Raw genomic sequence first — 18,402 nt, 5'->3', positions numbered from 1 at the left:
AATTGGATTTTCTCACAATCTCTTCTTAGGAACAGCTCAACACTGAATGAGTAGAGCTTTGTACAAGGAACTCAGACACAGTAGCTGTTGTCCAATGGATTACACAGAAGGCAGGGCTAGGTTATCTTTGAAAACTTACTGAATTAACTCTGCACTTTATAATCTTGGAATAATATTGTTATGAGTTTGGTGGGGGCTGGGATAGGCTGAACACCCTTCTAATTCCTGGATCCAGCAAGTGTTAAAATCGAAGCAAGGATTCAAATTACTGAAAGGCTATTGCTTTCATCTGTTTACTTGCCTGTATGCTAATTGAAAATTGGACAAAAACAGTGCCTCAGTCAGATTAACCTCATTGGGGCAATCCTGAGTTACCCGTAGTGCAAAGGAAAGGATGAACAGAAAGGTGAGGATCAATGTTTTTATTCAAATTGTCCAGTGGCTTATAGCGTCAAATAGGAAGCCTTTTCCCAGAATTTCCTACAGGTGAGCTGGAGTGTTTCCTTGGCTGCGGACTGTAAGGAGGATGTGGTGACAGTGAGGACATATACCCAAAACCCACAGCAAGCAGCTTTACTATCCCACAGCCCATCCCCTGCAGATGAACTGGAATACAGTGGTACCTTGGGTTACAGACGCTTCAGGTTACAGACTCCGCTAACCCAGAAATAGTACCTCAAGTTAAGAACTTTGCCTCAGGATGAGAACAGAAATCGTGCTTTGGCAGTGCAGTGGCAGCAGGAGGCCCCATTAGCTAAAGTGGTACCTCAGGTTAAGAACAGTTTCAGGTTAAGAATGGACCTCCAGAACGAATTAAGTTCTTAACCACTGTAGTTCCTTAGCTGAGATAACCAGTTATCAGTTACTGAAAATCCTCATTCCAAAGGAAGCCTTTTTCACTACTGTGCTTCTCAATTTAAAATCAATGGATTGTGATGCTCCTACTGGAAAAAGTGCAGGGAGTCATTTATGACGAATTTCTGCTGCCCACTGGAACTAAGAGCTGCAGGGGATAAGGCAATGTCAGGAGCTTTTGCTGGATCTCAGCCCCTCTCACCACCAGATGCAACTCATTTAATGATTGGCTTAATTCATGATGTGACTTGGGCTTGGCATAGTACAAAACTGTGTAATGTTGCATTAAAATTCTTCCACGGTATTACTTACATATACACAGGGTTGTTTGTATGAAAAGATTATTTTTCTCAGAATTAAACTGTTTGTTCTAGAACTATGTGGTTTGGTTTAAAAACTGTGAAGCCCTGATATGTCTCTGCTAGTTTCTGTAATATTTCATAAATATTATATCAGGCTTGGGGTTGTATCCAACACAGTGTGAGTGAAGTTCTACTTATGCAGTGGGGCTTCCATTTCATCTCCTCTCTATGCATGCCCACAAAATCTGCTCCAGAGGGTCCCCCAACCCCTCCAAGCTGATTCTGAGGCAGTGCCAGGGGATGCTGAAGAGGACAGGAGTACGCATGGAGCTATGCCACTGGATGTGGTCAGGAGTATGATATTTTAAGATCTCTTAAAGTTGTCTGATCACAATGGAAACTGGTGCTAAACAAACCAACATTCATCCTTTTTTCCTTTTGCAAATAGCAGGGGCCTAACTCTTAAGGGAGATCACTGCAGGGGAAAAAGGTTTAAGAACTCTTGCTCCCACTCCCACAATACCACCTTCCATCTGGCCCAGGGCCCTTCCCCTGCCCCCCAACCAGTCATTTGTTAAACAAAAAAAGTTATGCATTGCCAAAATACATGATAAAGTGAAATCTTGCTTGACCTTTATTTTCAATGCATATTGACAAGATAAACCACCATGAGGAAAGTATCTAAGACTGATGTCAAAAATCACACCGATCTGTGCAGATGTGCTACCTTCGAGTCCCCTCCCAAGAAAAGACATATTATGAAAACCCTATTCATGTGTGCTTAAAGTGGATAAGGAATGTGATACACTGTATCTAGCACGATTACATAAAATTATTATTATCATTTTCTCTCCCTGCAACCTACACTTGTTTACGTATATTGCTTACCTTAATAGTATGATTTATAGTATAACAGTTCACTGCCTGTAAGACTTGTGACAAAGCAACAAGACTAAAAGCTTTGGGTTCATGGTTCTGGTACTAGGCTTATTTATAAAAATATTTATATAGTGCTATTTCATTTTTAAAAAATCAAAGTGCTTGACAACAATAGTACATAAAACCAGACACTGACCCACTGAAATCAATGGACTTTCCACTTCATTAGATGTATGCATGTACAGTGTGTACATATCTATATTCAACACGCACGCACATCAAAAGGTAAGGAGAGAAAATTTAAGTTACGAGGTTCCTGGGAAGCAAAGCCCATGCAAAATTGTAGACTGGCAAAATACAGCTAGCGAAACCTACAGCCGACCTGCCAGGAAATCCTTAATGATCCACCATGATTTATATCTCAAAACCCTGAGCTGTGTCACCTCCTCTAGAGCAGGAGCGTGGACTTTAGGCTCGTAGGTTCCCCTTTGCTTCTCCCTAGTGCCCCTAGGCTCGCCAGTGGGAACCAAGTGTCAAACAGCGGCTCAGAAAGTGGGAAGCAAAGGGCTCCTGCAAGGCACACATTGCCGCTGTCTTCAGTCCCAGAACTGGAGCTCGCACACAAAAACCTGTTCCTGTTTGTCCTCCTCCACCCGGACTTCCTAATCTCGGCAGCCAAAATTAAGAAGGGAAGGAGAGGACTGCCGCGCACGACAATCTACCCGGGGGATCACTCAAGAGATCCATCTACGAGTATCCCGATCTACTTTCTGCCTGCCCTACAATAATCTAAATTTATCCAGCTACTTGAATTTCCCGGTGCCAATGGCGGAGTGGAGGGCAGGTATTTTAATTACCGGCTCTTTATTTAAAGCTCTGGAGAGCCTTGACTGCAAGAGTCAGTGAGTGCAAAAACCCAGACTGTTCCGTACAGAAACTCCACTCCCCGCCGTCCCCAAATGGCCGCGGCTGGCGAAGTCACGCGGTTAAACCAGGCGCGCGTCTCGCGAGACTTCCTGGGCTAGTTCTGGCGGAAACGGAAGGAGGCGTGTCCTTTCCCTCTACGAGCGAGACGGCAAGATGAGGTGAGTCTGGGTGCTGTTTCGGGCCTTTGGGTTATCCGTCGCCATCCGCGATTTCAGGGCTGTGTTCGAAGGGCCGCCATGAGGCGGAGGTGGAAGGTGCTTCAGTGGGGCGAATATCGAGGAGGATGGGCTCTGGCACGAGAGGCGTTCGCGTAGGAGAGGCTCGCAGGGATTCATGGCTGCCTTCGACGTGGCACCGTTCCGGCTCCTGTCAGAAAGTTAGAAGGGTTGTTTTTAGAGCCCGTAGCTACTCCTACAGGCTGTCAGATCCAGGCAACACAGGGAGTCTCGACCTCTGAAATGCCCTGAGGGTTGTAGGGCCGGCTTCCCTTCCAGGGCCTCGATGTTGGAAAGAGAGCCCTTCCTGCCAGAGTCCCTGAAAAAGGCCTGAGTCCGATGCGCTAACTTTTATTCCCCAAACCCTGGATAAGGGGTGCGGAGTGTGTATAGACACACACATTGTAATACCAGCGTGTGTTGTAATATGGGACACATGTGGTTTCACATGTTCACATTCACTTAGGAGAAGGGGAATACAGTAGTGCCCCGCAAGACGAATGCCTCGCAAGACAAAAAACTCGCTAGACGAAAGGTTTTTTCGTCCGCGATTTGCCTCGCAAGACGAATTCCCCTATGGGCTTGCTTCGCAAGACGAAAGCCCATAGGGAAATCTCCGGGGACCTCTTTTAAATGCTAGCGGTGGGGAGCAAAGCCTTTCCCCCCCCCCTCCGGCCTTCAGAAGAGGTCCAGGAAGGCTGGCGGGGGCCAAAAGGCTTTGCTCCCCAGCGCCAGCATTTTAAAAGCAGTCCGGCATAGCAGGGAAGCGCTTCCTGCTATCCCGGACGGCTTTTGAAGGCAGGAGAGATCCGCGAAGCCTGGGCGCGCTGCGCGCAGGCTTCAGCATGCCGGCAAGTCTCCGCCAGCAGCGGCAGAGCTGCCGCTGCTGGCAGAGAGATCCGCGAAGCCTGGGCGCGCTGCGCGCAGGCTTCGGCATGCCGGCAAGTCTCCACCAGCAGCGGCAACGCTGCCGCTGCTGGGGGAGAGATCTGCGAAGCCTGGGCGCGCTGCGCGCAGGCTTCTGCATGCCGGCAAGTCTCCGCCAGCAGCGGCAACGCTGCCGCTGCTGGGGGAGAGATCTGCGAAGCCTGGGCATGCCGGCAAGTCTCCGCCAGCAGCGGCAACGCTGCCGCTGCTGGGGGAGAGATCTGGGAGGCCTGGGCGCGCTGCGCGCAGGCTTCGGCATGCCGGCAAGTCTCCGCCAGCAGCGGCAACGCTGCCGCTGCTGGGGGAGAGATCTGCGAAGCCTGGGCATGCCGGCAAGTCTCCGCCAGCAGCGGCAACGCTGCCGCTGCTGGGGGAGAGATCTGCGAGGCCTGGGCGCGCTGCGCGCAGGCTTCGGCATGCCGGCAAGTCTCCGCCAGCAGCGGCAACGCTGCCGCTGCTGGGGGAGAGATCTGCGAAGCCTGGGCATGCCGGCAAGTCTCCGCCAGCAGCGGCAACGCTGCCGCTGCTGGGGGAGAGATCTGCGAGGCCTGGGCGCGCTGCGCGCAGGCTTCGGCATGCCGGCAAGTCTCCGCCAGCAGCGGCAACGCTGCCGCTGCTGGGGGAGAGATCTGCGAAGCCTGGGCATGCCGGCAAGTCTCCGCCAGCAGCGGCAACGCTGCCGCTGCTGGGGGAGAGATCTGCGAAGCCTGGGCATGCCGGCAAGTCTCCGCCAGCAGCGGCAACGCTGCCGCTGCTGGGGGAGAGATCTGCGAGGCCTGGGCGCGCTGCGCGCAGGCTTCGGCATGCCGGCAAGTCTCCGCCAGCAGCGGCAACGCTGCCGCTGCTGGGGGAGAGATCTGCGAGGCCTGGGCGCCCTGCTGCCCCACCTGGCCCCGCCGCCCCACTTCGGAAAGGTGTTCCGAAGTGGGGCGCGGGGGCGGGGACACCTGGCCCCGCTGCCCCACTTCAGAAAGCTGTTCCGAAGTGGGGCGGGGGGGCAGGGACACCTGGCCCCGCCGCCCCACTTTGGAAAGGTGTTCCGAAGTGGGGCGCGGGGGCGGGGACACCTGGCCCCGCCGCCCCACTTCAGAAAGCTGTTCCGAAGTGGGGCGGGGGGGGCAGGGACACCTGGCCCCGCCGCCCCACTTTGGAAAGGTGTTCCGAAGTGGGGCGCGGGGGCGGGGACACCTGGCCCCGCCGCCCCACTTCAGAAAGCTGTTCCGAAGTGGGGCGGGGGGGCAGGGACACCTTCTGAAGGCGGGCAGGGGGCGAAAGTCTTTGTCCCCCCTGCCTGCCTTCCCAGGGGCTTTTAAATCGCCCCGGACAGCGGAGAAGTCCTCCGCTGTCCGGAGCGATTTTAAAATGCCGCCCGCCAGCATTTTAAGATCGCCCCGCACAGCGGAGAAGTCCTCCGCTGTCCCAGGGTTTTTTAAAATGCTGGGGGTGGGAAGAAAAGCCCTTGTCCCCCCCCCCAGCCTTCAGAAGAGGTCCGGGGACAGACTGTCCCCGGACCTGGCCTGAAGGTGGTTTCCCTAGGAACGCATTAATTGATTTTCAATGCATTCCTATGGGAAACCGTGCATCGCAAGACGAAAAACCCGCAAGACGAAGAGAATTGCGGAACGAATTAATTTCGTCTTGCGAGGCACCACTGTAATAAACCCCAACGGCACATAAACGCATAGACTACATGGATATGCACGTGTACAACATAGGGTGTGGACTTTGGGGGAAAAGGTTTTCTTATGCCGGTTACCCTAATTTGTGTATCTTGTGAAGTTCAGGAGTGATCTAGTTTAGCAGGTTTATTTGAATTGTATTTTAGCAAATGAAACTAGTTTTTTAAGAGGCTTCATTATTAGCAACTGGGAGGAATGCACAAATTTGCGAAGCCATTTATGAATCCACTCATGAATATACAAAATTGCCTTTTTCTGAAAATATTCTGCCCCCAATAACTTGCTTTTGTCACTTGTTGCCTTCTGCATTTAGTCATTGCTGCTGGCACCCATTTCTGGCCAGGGAGTACGTGTGCTAGGTCCAAATGTCACATTAGTTCTAAAGCATTAACTGTAAAAGTCAAACCTATGTCAAGAGTGCATACTGATTTACGCATTCTTTTTCATTTCCCTTTCAACTGTTGGTAGAACAGTTGGTGCATTACAGTAACAGTAGTATGCACCCATACCACCATTCACATGTTTAAAACTTGCTCTAGATTAGGCTGGGCCTGTATGTGGCCCAGCAGTTTTTGATAGGAAATGTTAGGGATGTGAGATTAAAGGAAGTGCTACATCAGAAAGGCAAATGTAACACTTTCTTTCTTGAGTATAAAGCAGTCCTAAAGCTTGATATGAACCCCAACTCTGCAGCCTAGTGGTTGAGAAAATTATACAGTACTTCCAAATACTTTGCCATTTCTGTCTTTATGGCAACCAGGAGGGGGAGGGGATCATGCCTCAATTGAAAATGGTAAAGGTACTGCAGTCTGTTCTTAGTCTTGGCACAGCTTTGAATACTTAGGTATTCAAGTCCTCTTATTCGTAATGTGTTAGCCATCCTCTGTTTGTGGTTCAAGTGATTAAGTCTATGGGTTTATTAACTGGGAACACCTTGTTTCAAGTAATTTCTGCTTTGCCAGACTCAATGATTCTGGCAACATTTCCTGTGTCCAACTTAGGCTAATGAGTGGCAAAATCTAGAATAGAACTAAGTGATTATTGCAGATAGGTTGATATTAAACAGTGAGCACGCCAGAATGGGCACCCCCAAATTTCACAATTGCTGGGGGAAATGGTTTTCAAATTAACTGCCCTCTATGAGCAGCGGTCAGGGTGATGGGAGTTGTGGTCCAACATCTAGATCAGGAGTTGGCAACTTGTGGCCCATGACCATTTTACCGGCCCACGAGCCGCCACCCACTGGGTGAGCCCCCCCACGCACTGTGCTAAACAGGTGCAGCACAGGGACCGAGCAGCCCCGGTAATCATTTCTGTGCAGGCGCGATTTCTGGCGTTTCACCAGCCAATCTCCGTCAATCTCTGCAGGAGTGATCCGGCCCATGGCTGGTAAGCCTTGCCGACCCCTGATCTAGATGGCCACAGGTTTCCTATTGCCCTAGCCTAAATAAGCATGTGCAACATGGTTATTTTTTTTCTTTATTCTGCAGCAAAGTCTCCCGTGACACGCTCTACGAAGCCGTGAAGGAAGTCCTTCAAGGGAGTCAGGCGAAGACACGCAAGTAAGAAGTTTGCTGCACCTTCTTGTTCTGTGCACCACATCAAAAAATATTTCTGTCTTCTGCAAGAAAGTGGAGATTTAAAAAGAACTTAGGTTGCAGAGGTTGCATTCTGGCGCGCCCCCCTCCTTTCTTCTCAGCAGTAAATCCACAACTTGTATGGTTATACAGAGGGGTCCCATTGAAATTCATGGGCCTAAGTTAGCCATGTTTCCAAACTAGGGAATATGGCGGGATGCTTTCTGCGCCTTTGGCAGAGAGGGCAATGCAACGTTTAGCAGATAGCTTGTACAATGGTCCTTTATTCCCTTTCTGTTAACTGAGGAGTGAAAATATGACCCAAGAGCATGTGGCTGGGCAGCGCTGCAGCTGCTAGCATTCGGTTGGCAACATTGTTGAATCTTGTTTGCATTAAAACTGGAAGGTGCTTCCCAGTGTCTTCTTGACAGTGTGAATAGAAGCTTGCAGCTGTCCAAGCACATCAGTTGTCCACTTTTCCTTTGTGAATCAAGGGGGAAGACACTTGCATAGCATGGAGTGGGCATTTGGGTAGCTGTTGAAATTTAGGGGAAGCAACACAAGCTGCTCCCTCAAGGAACAACTGCAGCAACTTTGCCTAGAAATTGAGAAGGAGGGATTGGTGATGCATAACAGGATGATCATCCATCCCTTGGGACTCTATAATCAGTTACAGAAGTTGTATTTGTTAAATTTATAAGGACTAGAAACATTTGTTTATTTTGTATGTGTTCATGCGTATCAGTGGATCATACTATGAACAGCCACTCTTTAAATTTCTGTGGTTTGCACCGTCTTAGTTTTTGTTTGTTTTGTTTTTGTAAATAATTGTAAACTACACTTTCATAAGAACTATCATAAGGTAGTGTAGAACATGAAACAAAATGTTGCAATAATAACATCAATAATGGCATGCCTAGAAAATGGTTTTAAAATTTTTTTCACAGGCCTGATTAAAGTGTACAGTTTTTAAAAGATTCCTGGCTCATGCACCTTCCAAGAGCAGTAGATTATTCCTTGGGTGGGGGCAAAAGAGAATAGGATTGCTATCTTTGCTTTTTCCCCTGGCAGGGGAAATGCAGCTAAAAACATACCCTGATGCTATATCTGTACTGCTGGGTGAATCCAGGAGCAAGAATAAACAGTGCTGAATAATTGAGTAATCAACATGACATCGTTTTACAGGAGCTTCTTGGTGATAGATACATGTGGTTGAACTGCAGAAATTAGGAGAACATAAGTATCTTGCCCACCCACTTCTCAAATAGTACTTGGGTGTACAGCTTAATTCATCCGTTGCCTAACTGGTTTCTTTTCCTGTTTCTTTAGGTTCTTGGAGACTGTGGAGTTGCAGATCAGTCTGAAAAACTATGACCCACAAAAGGACAAGCGTTTTTCTGGCACTGTCAGGTTTGGCACTGTTCCTGTACCACCCAGCCTTCAGCCTGCACCCCTCTCCCTGTTACTTCAAGGCTCTTAATTCAGCCTACCTACCCTGCAGCATGTTGACTGAAAAGTACATGGCAGCTGGGTGCAATGCTGAATTGCCCGGGTAGTTCAGATCCCCCTGCTGCAAAGTGGGTGTGGCTGGACGGACCCCTACCCTGGGTCTTAAAACATGAGGGAAGGTGTGGTGAAGCTCTTCTGCTGATCCCACCGATCACTTTATGAAGCCAGATTAGACGCTGTTGGGCGAAGATGTTCTAGCTGGCTGCGGTAAGGCTTTTCAGCCATTGTGCAGTGCATCCCTTTAGCGTTTCCTATCACTGGCAGTTGTGAGGTGGCTAGCGGTGATGCTTCCTTTTCCTCTTCCACCAGGCTCAAGTCTGCCCCACGGCCTAAATTCTCAATCTGTGTATTGGGGGACCAGCAGCACTGTGATGAGGCCAAAGCTGTTGACATCCCTCACATGGACATAGAGGCTCTGAAGAAACTTAATAAGAACAAGAAGCTTGTAAAGAAACTAGGTGAGCAAAATTGGAAAAGGGCTTCTGAAGCACCAAGGATATTGTACAACATCAGCAAATAAGAATTAGCATGTTGGACATAACGGTCAAAGTTTCCCTTTTTTCAAGAGAAATTCCCTTATTCCGAATAGGATTCCTCGCAAGAAAAGGGAAAAGTTGACAGCTATGATGTAGGAGTAGCTAAATATAAGGCAGGGTTAAGATATCCTTGGTCTTTCAAGCAGAAAATGCCTTAATTGCACGTAGGCAGAAACCTTCCCCCACCTATCATAGAGTTGGAAAGGTACCCCAAGGATCATCTAGTCCAACCCTCTGCAATGCAGGAATATGCAGCTGTCCCCTACGGGGATCAACCCTTCAACCTTGGCACTATCAGTGCTGTGCTCTAACCAACTGAACTATCTGCATATTCTGGCTACCATCAGAGGGCGTGTCTTTTTTATCCAGTGCTGTCAATACACAGAAAAATTTCCACTTGTGCAGTGTTGCTGCTGCTGCCGCCACACACCTCCGTAATCTGCTCCAGGCGGTTGGGGGAATTGTGGAACAGAATTTGGAATTGTGCTGGGTAAGGAGAGGATGCTGAAATCTTGTGTGAACAAAAATCTGCCAAGCAATGTTGGATTTTTTTGTTTGGTAGTGCTCGCTGTCAAAAGTGGGGAAACGTTGATAAGAGTGGGAGAAACAAACCATGATCACTGTCTCCCACATAACATTAAAGCCAGCCACTCTATGCCTTGTTTTCCTAGAAAAGGAGGAGCAAAGCTGAGCTAGTTCAAGCTCTGCACCAGCACAGAGCTCTAACACATGCCAACTTGCCTTACCACAGTTTGCAGCTAGCATTATGAGCAGACATGGCTGCTATGTTGCGGTAACTTGTGTTTTCTGAGCATCTTATCTAACTGGTGCAGCAAGAATGCTCAGAAGTCTTGTTGTGCAAACAAAACTCCTTACATAAGCCTTTGGATTGAAGGCTTTGTTTTCATGATCTGTAAATTAAATTTTGTCATACAATTGAAAATGACCTAAAGAATATGGAACCCAAACTGCTTCTCTTGGGATCCTGTTGGATATGGTTAGGTTAGTTCTCCTTTTCATTTCAGGTTTTATTTAACCTCTGGTTTGAATTTCCCTTAAAAAGTAGGTGTATACAAGGAAAGTATCTCATTGGTGGTTTTTGAAGATGTCTGCTTCGCAAGCTTTTGAGGTGGGCCTCAGATGGTCTTGATGTTCATCCTTCTGTTTTTTTACAGCCAAGAAGTATGATGCTTTCTTGGCCTCTGAGTCCCTGATCAAGCAGATTCCTCGAATCCTGGGGCCAGGACTGAACAAAGCTGGCAAGTTTCCTTCTCTCCTCACTCACAATGAGAACATGGTGGCAAAGATTGATGAGGTCAAATCCACAATAAAGTTTCAAATGAAAAAGGTAATTTTCTTTTAATTGCGCAAGTATTTCCATTTTCTGATGTAGTACTGAAGCTAAAGAACTTGATAGTCATCTTTACTTGACTGAATTTGGTTGCATTTCCCTGGGTAAGGTTTATTTACAGATACACAAATCTGGCTTATGAATGGCTGAATTTAGAGTACTATTGTACTCCTATAAGGCCCACAAAAAGTCTCTTAATATCCCTTCAAAAATCCACAATACAGAAGGAGACTTCTTCCATCTCAGTTCCTGATTGCACTGGCTCAGTCTCTCTTGTTGTTAATTAGATTTATATGCTGCCCTTCTCTCAAAAGATCTCAGAGCAGTTCACAAAATAGCACCCTTCCTTAAAGTGGTGAAAAATAACTTGTCTCTGTCATCAAATTCAGTGGTAGCTGATGCAGGTTCCTTTTCCTGCTCAGTGGGGCAGGTGATTGGTGGTAGTTTTGCCTTTTTCATTTTTTTGAACTTATTCTGCTCTTTTAGATGCAGCAACCATTTTGTGTTGTGTTATGCCCTTGTGGCAGCCATTTTGTGACTCGCCCACAGTGTTCTCTAGAGCAGTGTTTTTCAACCTTTTTTGGGCAAAGGCACACTTGTTTCATGAAAAAAATCGCGAGGCACACCACCACTGTGTGCGGAGAGGGAGATGTCAGAGCCCCACTGCTCTCTATGGGGAATCGGATGAGAGCGGACCGCCTGTCCGATCCCATCCGATCTGATCCCCACCCAGGACGGATGGAAAATAGGGTGGACACAGTCCGGCGCCCGCCTAGTGGGCGAAAATTTGACTTTTTTTAAAAAAAAAATCTTTCGAATTTTTCCCACGGGCACACCAGGCAACATCTCGCGGCACACTAGTGTGCCGCGGAACAGTGGTTGAAAAACACTGCTCTAGAGTTTACTATTTAGGAGTTTACTATTCCTAACTATTTAGGAATTCATGCTGTGTGAGCCATTGTAGTTTGCTGTGTAACAGAACAGGATAAGTACAGTGGTACCTTGGTTCTCGACTTAACCCATTCCGGGAGTCTGTTCGACTCCCGAAGTGGTTCGAAAACCAAGGCACGGCTTCTGATTGGCTGAACGAGCTTCCTGCATTCAATCGGAAGCTGCGTCGGATGTTCAGGTTCCAAAAAGCATTCGCAAACCAGAATACTCACTTCTGGGTTTGCAGGGTTTGGGAGCAGATTTGTTCGGGAGCCAAGCCATTTTAGTACCAAGGTACCACTGTATTGGGACGACCCATCTCCCCCCCCCCCATATTCTGCTCACTTGGGTGAGGCCTTGCTGTAAGACTTGTGACATTTGGGATAACAACTTGAATGGATTTTTTTGTATGCTTGTGTTTTCCCAAACCCTAACCACTTTTATCTTATTGAGACAACTGAATGAGTAAATACTTTATTGTGTCCTCTCAGGTGCTCTGTCTGGCTGTGGCTGTTGGGCATGTGAAGATGACTGAGGATGAGTTAGTCTACAACATTCATCTGGCCATCAACTTCTTGGTCTCTTTGCTGAAGAAAAATTGGCAGAATGTGCGGGCCTTGTACATCAAGAGTACCATGGGGAAACCCCAGCGCCTTTACTGATGAAAATATAAATATTTTTGACTACCTTAACATGTGTGGATTTTGGCTTTATAAAAGTCCTAGTACCTGGAATCTCTGAATACTTTTTCAGTTTAAGCAGATTCCCCTGAATTGTCTTTTTCTGTTAAGCAGATTCTCCTGCATGCTAACAGTGTTGGGAATGCACAGAACACTTGAAAAGGCCAAGGACTGGTAGCGCACAGGTCCTTTCCAGCATGAAAAATGCCAAGGGGTTTGGAGATAGAGCAATTGTTACCTATTTGATTTATATACTGCCCTTACAAGATCTCAGGGTGGTTCACAGGATAAAAATGCAATGTAAAAGCACAAATAGTTAAAACTAAAACAACAAAATAAGGACACCCCCTGAAAAAAAAATAACACATTTAAAAGGCTGTAGAATGAGAAGAGGAACATTTTTGTCTGGCACCTAAAGATACATAATGAAGGCATCAGACAAACCTCCCTGGGGATAGTGTTTCAGGAAGCTGCTGCATAGAAGGCCCATTCTTGGGTTGCCACCCTCCATGCCTCTGTACTGTGGAGGAGGCACACAAAGAAGGACCTTGTATGATGAATGCATGGTCTGGGTCGATTTATATGGGTGGAGGTGGTCCTTGAGGTATTTAGGTTCTGTGCCATTGGGAGGCTGAGGATGGGAAAGGAAGCTACCCTATACAGAGTCAGAAGAGAATAGCCCATCTAGCTCAGTAATATATTTACTGATTTGCAGTGGCGCCAGGATTTCAGAGGATGGAGAATGTTCTCCTTTCAAGAAGAGGAAAGATGGGGATAGGATGTCCTATAGTTTGTTACTTCCCAGTAGCCAAATTCGCCTGAGCTGCTGAAGGCACCCAATTTTGTGGGCTGGAGCTTTTCTGCCCACACTATGGAGCATAGAGTACCATATTTTTCTGTCTATAAGATGCCCCCTATTTTGGGGGACTCAGATAATGGGAGGAGATGGCCCAGTGTATAAGACTTCCCCTATTTTTTTGACATTTTTTAGGGCAAAAACCTAGTCTTGTACTTGGAAAAATTTAGTTTCATCTTGCCATGATCAGTATGATATACTTACAACTTCTAAAATTTGGTTTCCAGATTCCTAATCGTCTTGGTTGCTTTCATCTGGACACACTCCAATTGCTCAATGTCCTTAAAATGTTTCCAGAAGAGGACATGCAGCCTGACCAGTGCAGAATAGAATGGAAATAGTATACTAGTGATCTGGACAGTAGGTGATAACCAGCTAAGTTATACTCTGAGTAGACCCATTGAAATAAACTTACTTGTTAATGGGTCTACTCTTTTAACTTTGAATATTTTATTTACAGTATTTTTAGCCTCTTCATTTGAGTATTTTCAGTTTCAGAACGGAACAAAGTAATAAACGGGGACGGGGGGATACAAAAATTACAAAATACTGACTGGTCCAATAAACTAATTAACTTGTCATAAGATGAGCAAATCTACAATGACAAAAATTAAAATTTATACTCTTTCTAAATAGGTAAAAAGCAAATTCAGGACATTCAAATATGAAGCAACCAGTGGGCTTTGCAACAGTTCCAGCCTCATTTTTCACTTGGGGCAGCCCGCTGTGTGCCAGCAGCCACTCACTGTGGCTTTGGAGCAACTTAACACCTTTTACTTTGTAGAAGAAAAAAGAGTCTTCAGAATCAGTTTAGGGTTTAAAATTGGCAAGATCTCTGCAAAGAAATACCGCTTTGCAGAGTTACAATGACCCAGCAAGATACGCTAATCAGAAAGCACTCTGGCCTAGGGAGATATTTACACAAATTTGTAATACAGTGCAGTCACAGCAAAAATTCAAATTCGTACTAAAATGGGTGGGGGTGTTTCCTGCTCCAAGGGTTCTTTGTACACATGAAAATTGTGTACTTTTGGCCTCTGTGCCAAGTGGACCTTGCTTTATGTGGCTTGGGGTTATTTGCTCAAAGTCCTGACATACGTACAGTGTCTATATCCATGCTATGGAACAGATGGTACAGTACTGTGAAAATAAAGAGTTTTGCAGACCTCAGCAAGACACTGAAAATCTGATGGATGTTTGGGGAATGCAGGTTCTACAAATTCATAAAATTGTATCGTAACTACATAACTTTTAAATAACAGATTTGACGATATCAAATCTTAGTCATTTCTTTTATAAAATACTGTGAATATATTTCACAACGCCGTCAGGTTTTTCTTAGAATTCAGACTGGAATTTGTAGATAGAAATATGAGCTCAATGCACCTTTGTAGTTTGTGTTCAGATTCATGCCTATGTCGGAAGGGAGATTACCCAAGGTCTACTTTTGAAAATGCAATCCCTTATGATTAAATTTGATACTTTGCATCAAAGAATAAGTGAGACGAATCGTGGGTTTTCAATAACTTAAAAGTCTATGGAGTCAAGAGGTCTATTGCCAAATTAGATTTCAAGAGCAGGCTGGCAGAAACCTACACTGTGTTTTATCATCTATGGCTTCAGTTAGAATTGTTGCTGAGTACAACCTAGTTTAAGTATCAACAGAGCATGGAAATCTCTCCCATCACCTTAAATAGGGTACCTATGAGGAAAGCTTACACACTTTTGAGGTTTCAGTTAATACTATTTTCTCATTTTGGATTAAAGAATTAGTCATATTACATATAATCTGGCACCATATAGAATGGGAAATGGAAGATTTATAATGTTTTGTTTTCCAGTACAGAAACAAAATCAAGAACAGATTCATCCTTCAACTGGGAAAGAAGCTTGGGATAATATGCTGAAATTTAATAATCTGTTTGCAAATAGCATCCAGGAAGTTCACCAACAAATGACAATTTTTGCATTGAATGATGTCGAAACAAAAAATTACAGCAGCTCATATCCATGTACTTGAAATTGACCCAAAATGCAAATCATATTCAGTTGTGTAATTAGGGTGTTCAGTTTCATCTTGTCTTAATTTTATCCTAATTGTATGGCAGTCTTGTTATGGCTGAACAAAAATAACATAAGAAGAGCCTGCTGGATCAGGGCACCTAGTCCAGCATCCTGTTTTCATAGAGGCCACCCAGGTACCTGTGGGAAAACCACAAGCAGGATTCAACCACAAGAGCCCTCTCCCCTCCTGTGGTTTTCAACAACTGGCATTCAGAAGCATGGCTGCAACTGTGAAGCCAGAGCATATAGCCACCATGGCTAGCAGCCAGCAATATCCCTCTCCATCAATTTGTCTAATCCTCTTAAGAGTTATCCAAGTTGCTGGTCTTTACTGCCTCCTGCAGGAGCAAGTTCCATAAGAATGCACTGTGTGGAAAAGCACTTCCTTTTATCTGTTCTGAATCTCCCAACATTCAGCTTCATTGGATGCCCTCGAGTCTAGTGTTAACGAGAGAGGGAAAACCTCAGTTGTATACATTTCAATTACCGTATTTTTTGCACCATAACACTCACTTTTTTCCTCCTAGAAAGTAAGGGGAAATGTCTGTGCGTGTTATGGAGCGAATGCCTGCGGGTGGCAGAGGGGATCTGCTGCAGTCGTGAGCAGAGGATCCATGGTTCCCCTTCCTTCCCTCCTCCGTGGTTACAAAGCATGGATCCACATGGATCCTCAGGATTTTTGCATTGGGCTACTCCAAACTCACTGTCAGATCACATGTCTGTGGCCACAGCATGAACCACAAAAATCATATATCCACTATTTCGTTTAGAATATTTTTTTCCTTGTTTTCCTCCTCTAAAAACTACGTGCGTGTTATGGTCTGGTGCGTGTTATAGAGCGAAAAATACGGTATATATTTATTGCCGTACCTACATGTAGAAATAAATTTGGGGAGCTGTGCCAATAGGGAAGGTGCAGAATCTGGAGAAACATCCTATTTCTTATTTGAGTAATGTCAAAACTCCGCATGTTCCATGGGTGCTTGCTTTGCAGGCATAAAAGGGAGTAAGATGCAGAAGTTTCAGGGCGACCCAGCAGCCCTGTTTGCTGAGCTTCTTCAGCAGGGCACCTTCACATCTGATTTGACATGGTCTTGAGTGTGTGACATTAAGGAGCCGGTGAAGCTCCTTTCTGGCCAGTCAAGCAATCTCTGCTTATCCTTATGCACAGGCATCACTGTAGCTTAAGTCTGATCAAAAGCAACAAAGCTGCTTTGAGAATGGATGGGGGAGGGATGAGGTTAGTTGGCAAGAGCAGCTATGTTGTGGATTAGTTCAGTGCTGGAGGTGGAGGGGTGGAAATTAGCCAGAAAGCAAGGCTGCCCTGACCCCGAGGTGGCTATCACCAGTGGAGGCTAAGGCCCGGAAAAAACCCAATATGGAGGCCGGCTGGCTGAAATATTGGGAAATGGTTGAAAAAATTGGAGATAATTGGAGGTTGCAGAGCTATGAAAAACTAAAGAATAAGGTGCAGGATTGGTTTCACTATGCTCAAATTCTTGAGGTTTTCAAGGCGGATAAAAAAACAGGATTCCAGGTGGAAAAATCGAAACTAGAGACAGAATTGTTAGAACCAAAGACTAAGTTATTATCAAGAATGTATAACTTGCTGCTTAAATGGAATACCCAGGATGAGACAGTTAAATCAGCCATGATAAAATGGGCTCAAGACATTGGGTACAACATTATGTTTGAAGACTGGGAAAGGTTATGGACCACCGGTATGAAATTCACGGCATGTAATGCCCTGAAAGAAAATATTGTGAAAATGATATATAGGTGGTACATGACCCCAGTCAAGCTTGCTAAGATATACCATTTGTCTGACAATAAATGCTGGAAGTGTAAGGAGGCTGAAGGGACATTCTTTCACCTTTGGTGGACTTGTCCAAAAGTGAAGGCCTTCTGGGAAATGATTTACAATGAATTTAAAAAGGTGTTTAAGTACACCTTTCCTAAGAAACCGGAGGCCTTCCTCTTGGGCATTGTCGGCCAAAAGGTGTTAAAGAAGGATAGAACGTTCTTTATGTATGCAACTACAGCAGCAAGAATTCTTATCGCCAAACATTGGAAGACTCAAGATTTGCCCACACTGGAAGAGTGGCAAATGCAACTGATGGACTATATGGAATTGGCCGAGATGACTGCCAGAATCCGAGATTTGGGAGAAGAAACAATCGAGGAGGAATGGAAAAAATTTAAGGACTATTTGCAAAAATTTTATAAGTTATATGAATTATAAAAATTCGCAGGATTTGGAAAGGTTAGCTCCAGCAAGAGAGTGTATGATTTATGAAATTAGGTAATACCAATGAAAGGATTAAATGTTTAAATGTTTAAAATGATATTATATCTGTTTTCAAAGTAAATGGATAATAAGTAATTTAAACTTAAAATGCAATGATTGGAAAGTACAAAAGAAACACATGAAACAAGGTAATAATTTGCTGACAATTTTATTATTAAGAATGCACTGTGTGGGAGATGTGGGGAAGTCTGATAGAAGACTGAAATAAGCCTTGAGACGATCCATCTTTTTTCTTTTCTTTGTTGTCTTTGTTTCTTTGTATACTTGACTGTTCATCTTTATCTGGAAAAAATGCAATAAAATTTTTATAAAAAAAAAAAGAAAGAAAGCAAGGCTGCCCTTAGCCACTTGGTTGCCTGAGGAAACAGGAGTTGACGGGGTCAAAACTAGCTTGCTAGCTACGTAAAATGTGATGCTTGCAATTCAGTTTTTAGCAATTCTGTACTGAAAATAATTTAAACTTTTCTCTTAAAAAGCTGCCCATTTAATATGGCACATTTTAAACTGGTTTATCTTAACTGAATTGATTAGTCAGTCAGCCACACACACACGTTCTACAGTTCAGTGATGGAATGTCGAATTCTGGATGCAACTTCCGTTGAGGCTTCATCATTACTTAGATAAACCCTGACTGGGCTTACCACGGACCCAGCTGCAGTTTAAATGTCTTGAATTCTGCTGATGCAATTTCTGAAATGATACTCTTTCTGGAGGCAACAGTAGACTTCTGGGTCCTCCCCATTAGGTTAGTATCTGAGAGATGCTTGCAGTTCTTGCACACTTTGTTCTCCAACTGCAGTATGGCAT

The 18,402-nt window shown here is 45.3% G+C and overlaps 1 protein-coding gene across 1 annotated transcript; it reads left to right on the top strand.

Moving 5' to 3' along the window:
* Positions 1-3,043: 3,043 nt before the first annotated feature.
* On the top strand, positions 3,044-12,379 carry RPL10A (ribosomal protein L10a). The gene is made up of 6 exons (XM_081194238.1): positions 3,044-3,121; positions 7,275-7,346; positions 8,691-8,771; positions 9,180-9,328; positions 10,582-10,754; positions 12,179-12,379. Exons 1-6 carry the CDS (start codon positions 3,117-3,119, stop codon positions 12,347-12,349), a joined length of 651 nt encoding a protein of 216 aa, XP_081050364.1. The 5' UTR covers positions 3,044-3,116; the 3' UTR covers positions 12,350-12,379.
* The last annotated feature ends 6,023 nt before the right edge of the window (positions 12,380-18,402 follow it).

Source organism: Podarcis bocagei (assembly GCF_964188305.1).
Source record: "Podarcis bocagei genome assembly, chromosome: 5".
Taxonomy (NCBI): Eukaryota; Metazoa; Chordata; class Lepidosauria; order Squamata; family Lacertidae; genus Podarcis; species Podarcis bocagei.
This window is presented reverse-complemented; position numbering and strand designations above follow the sequence as displayed.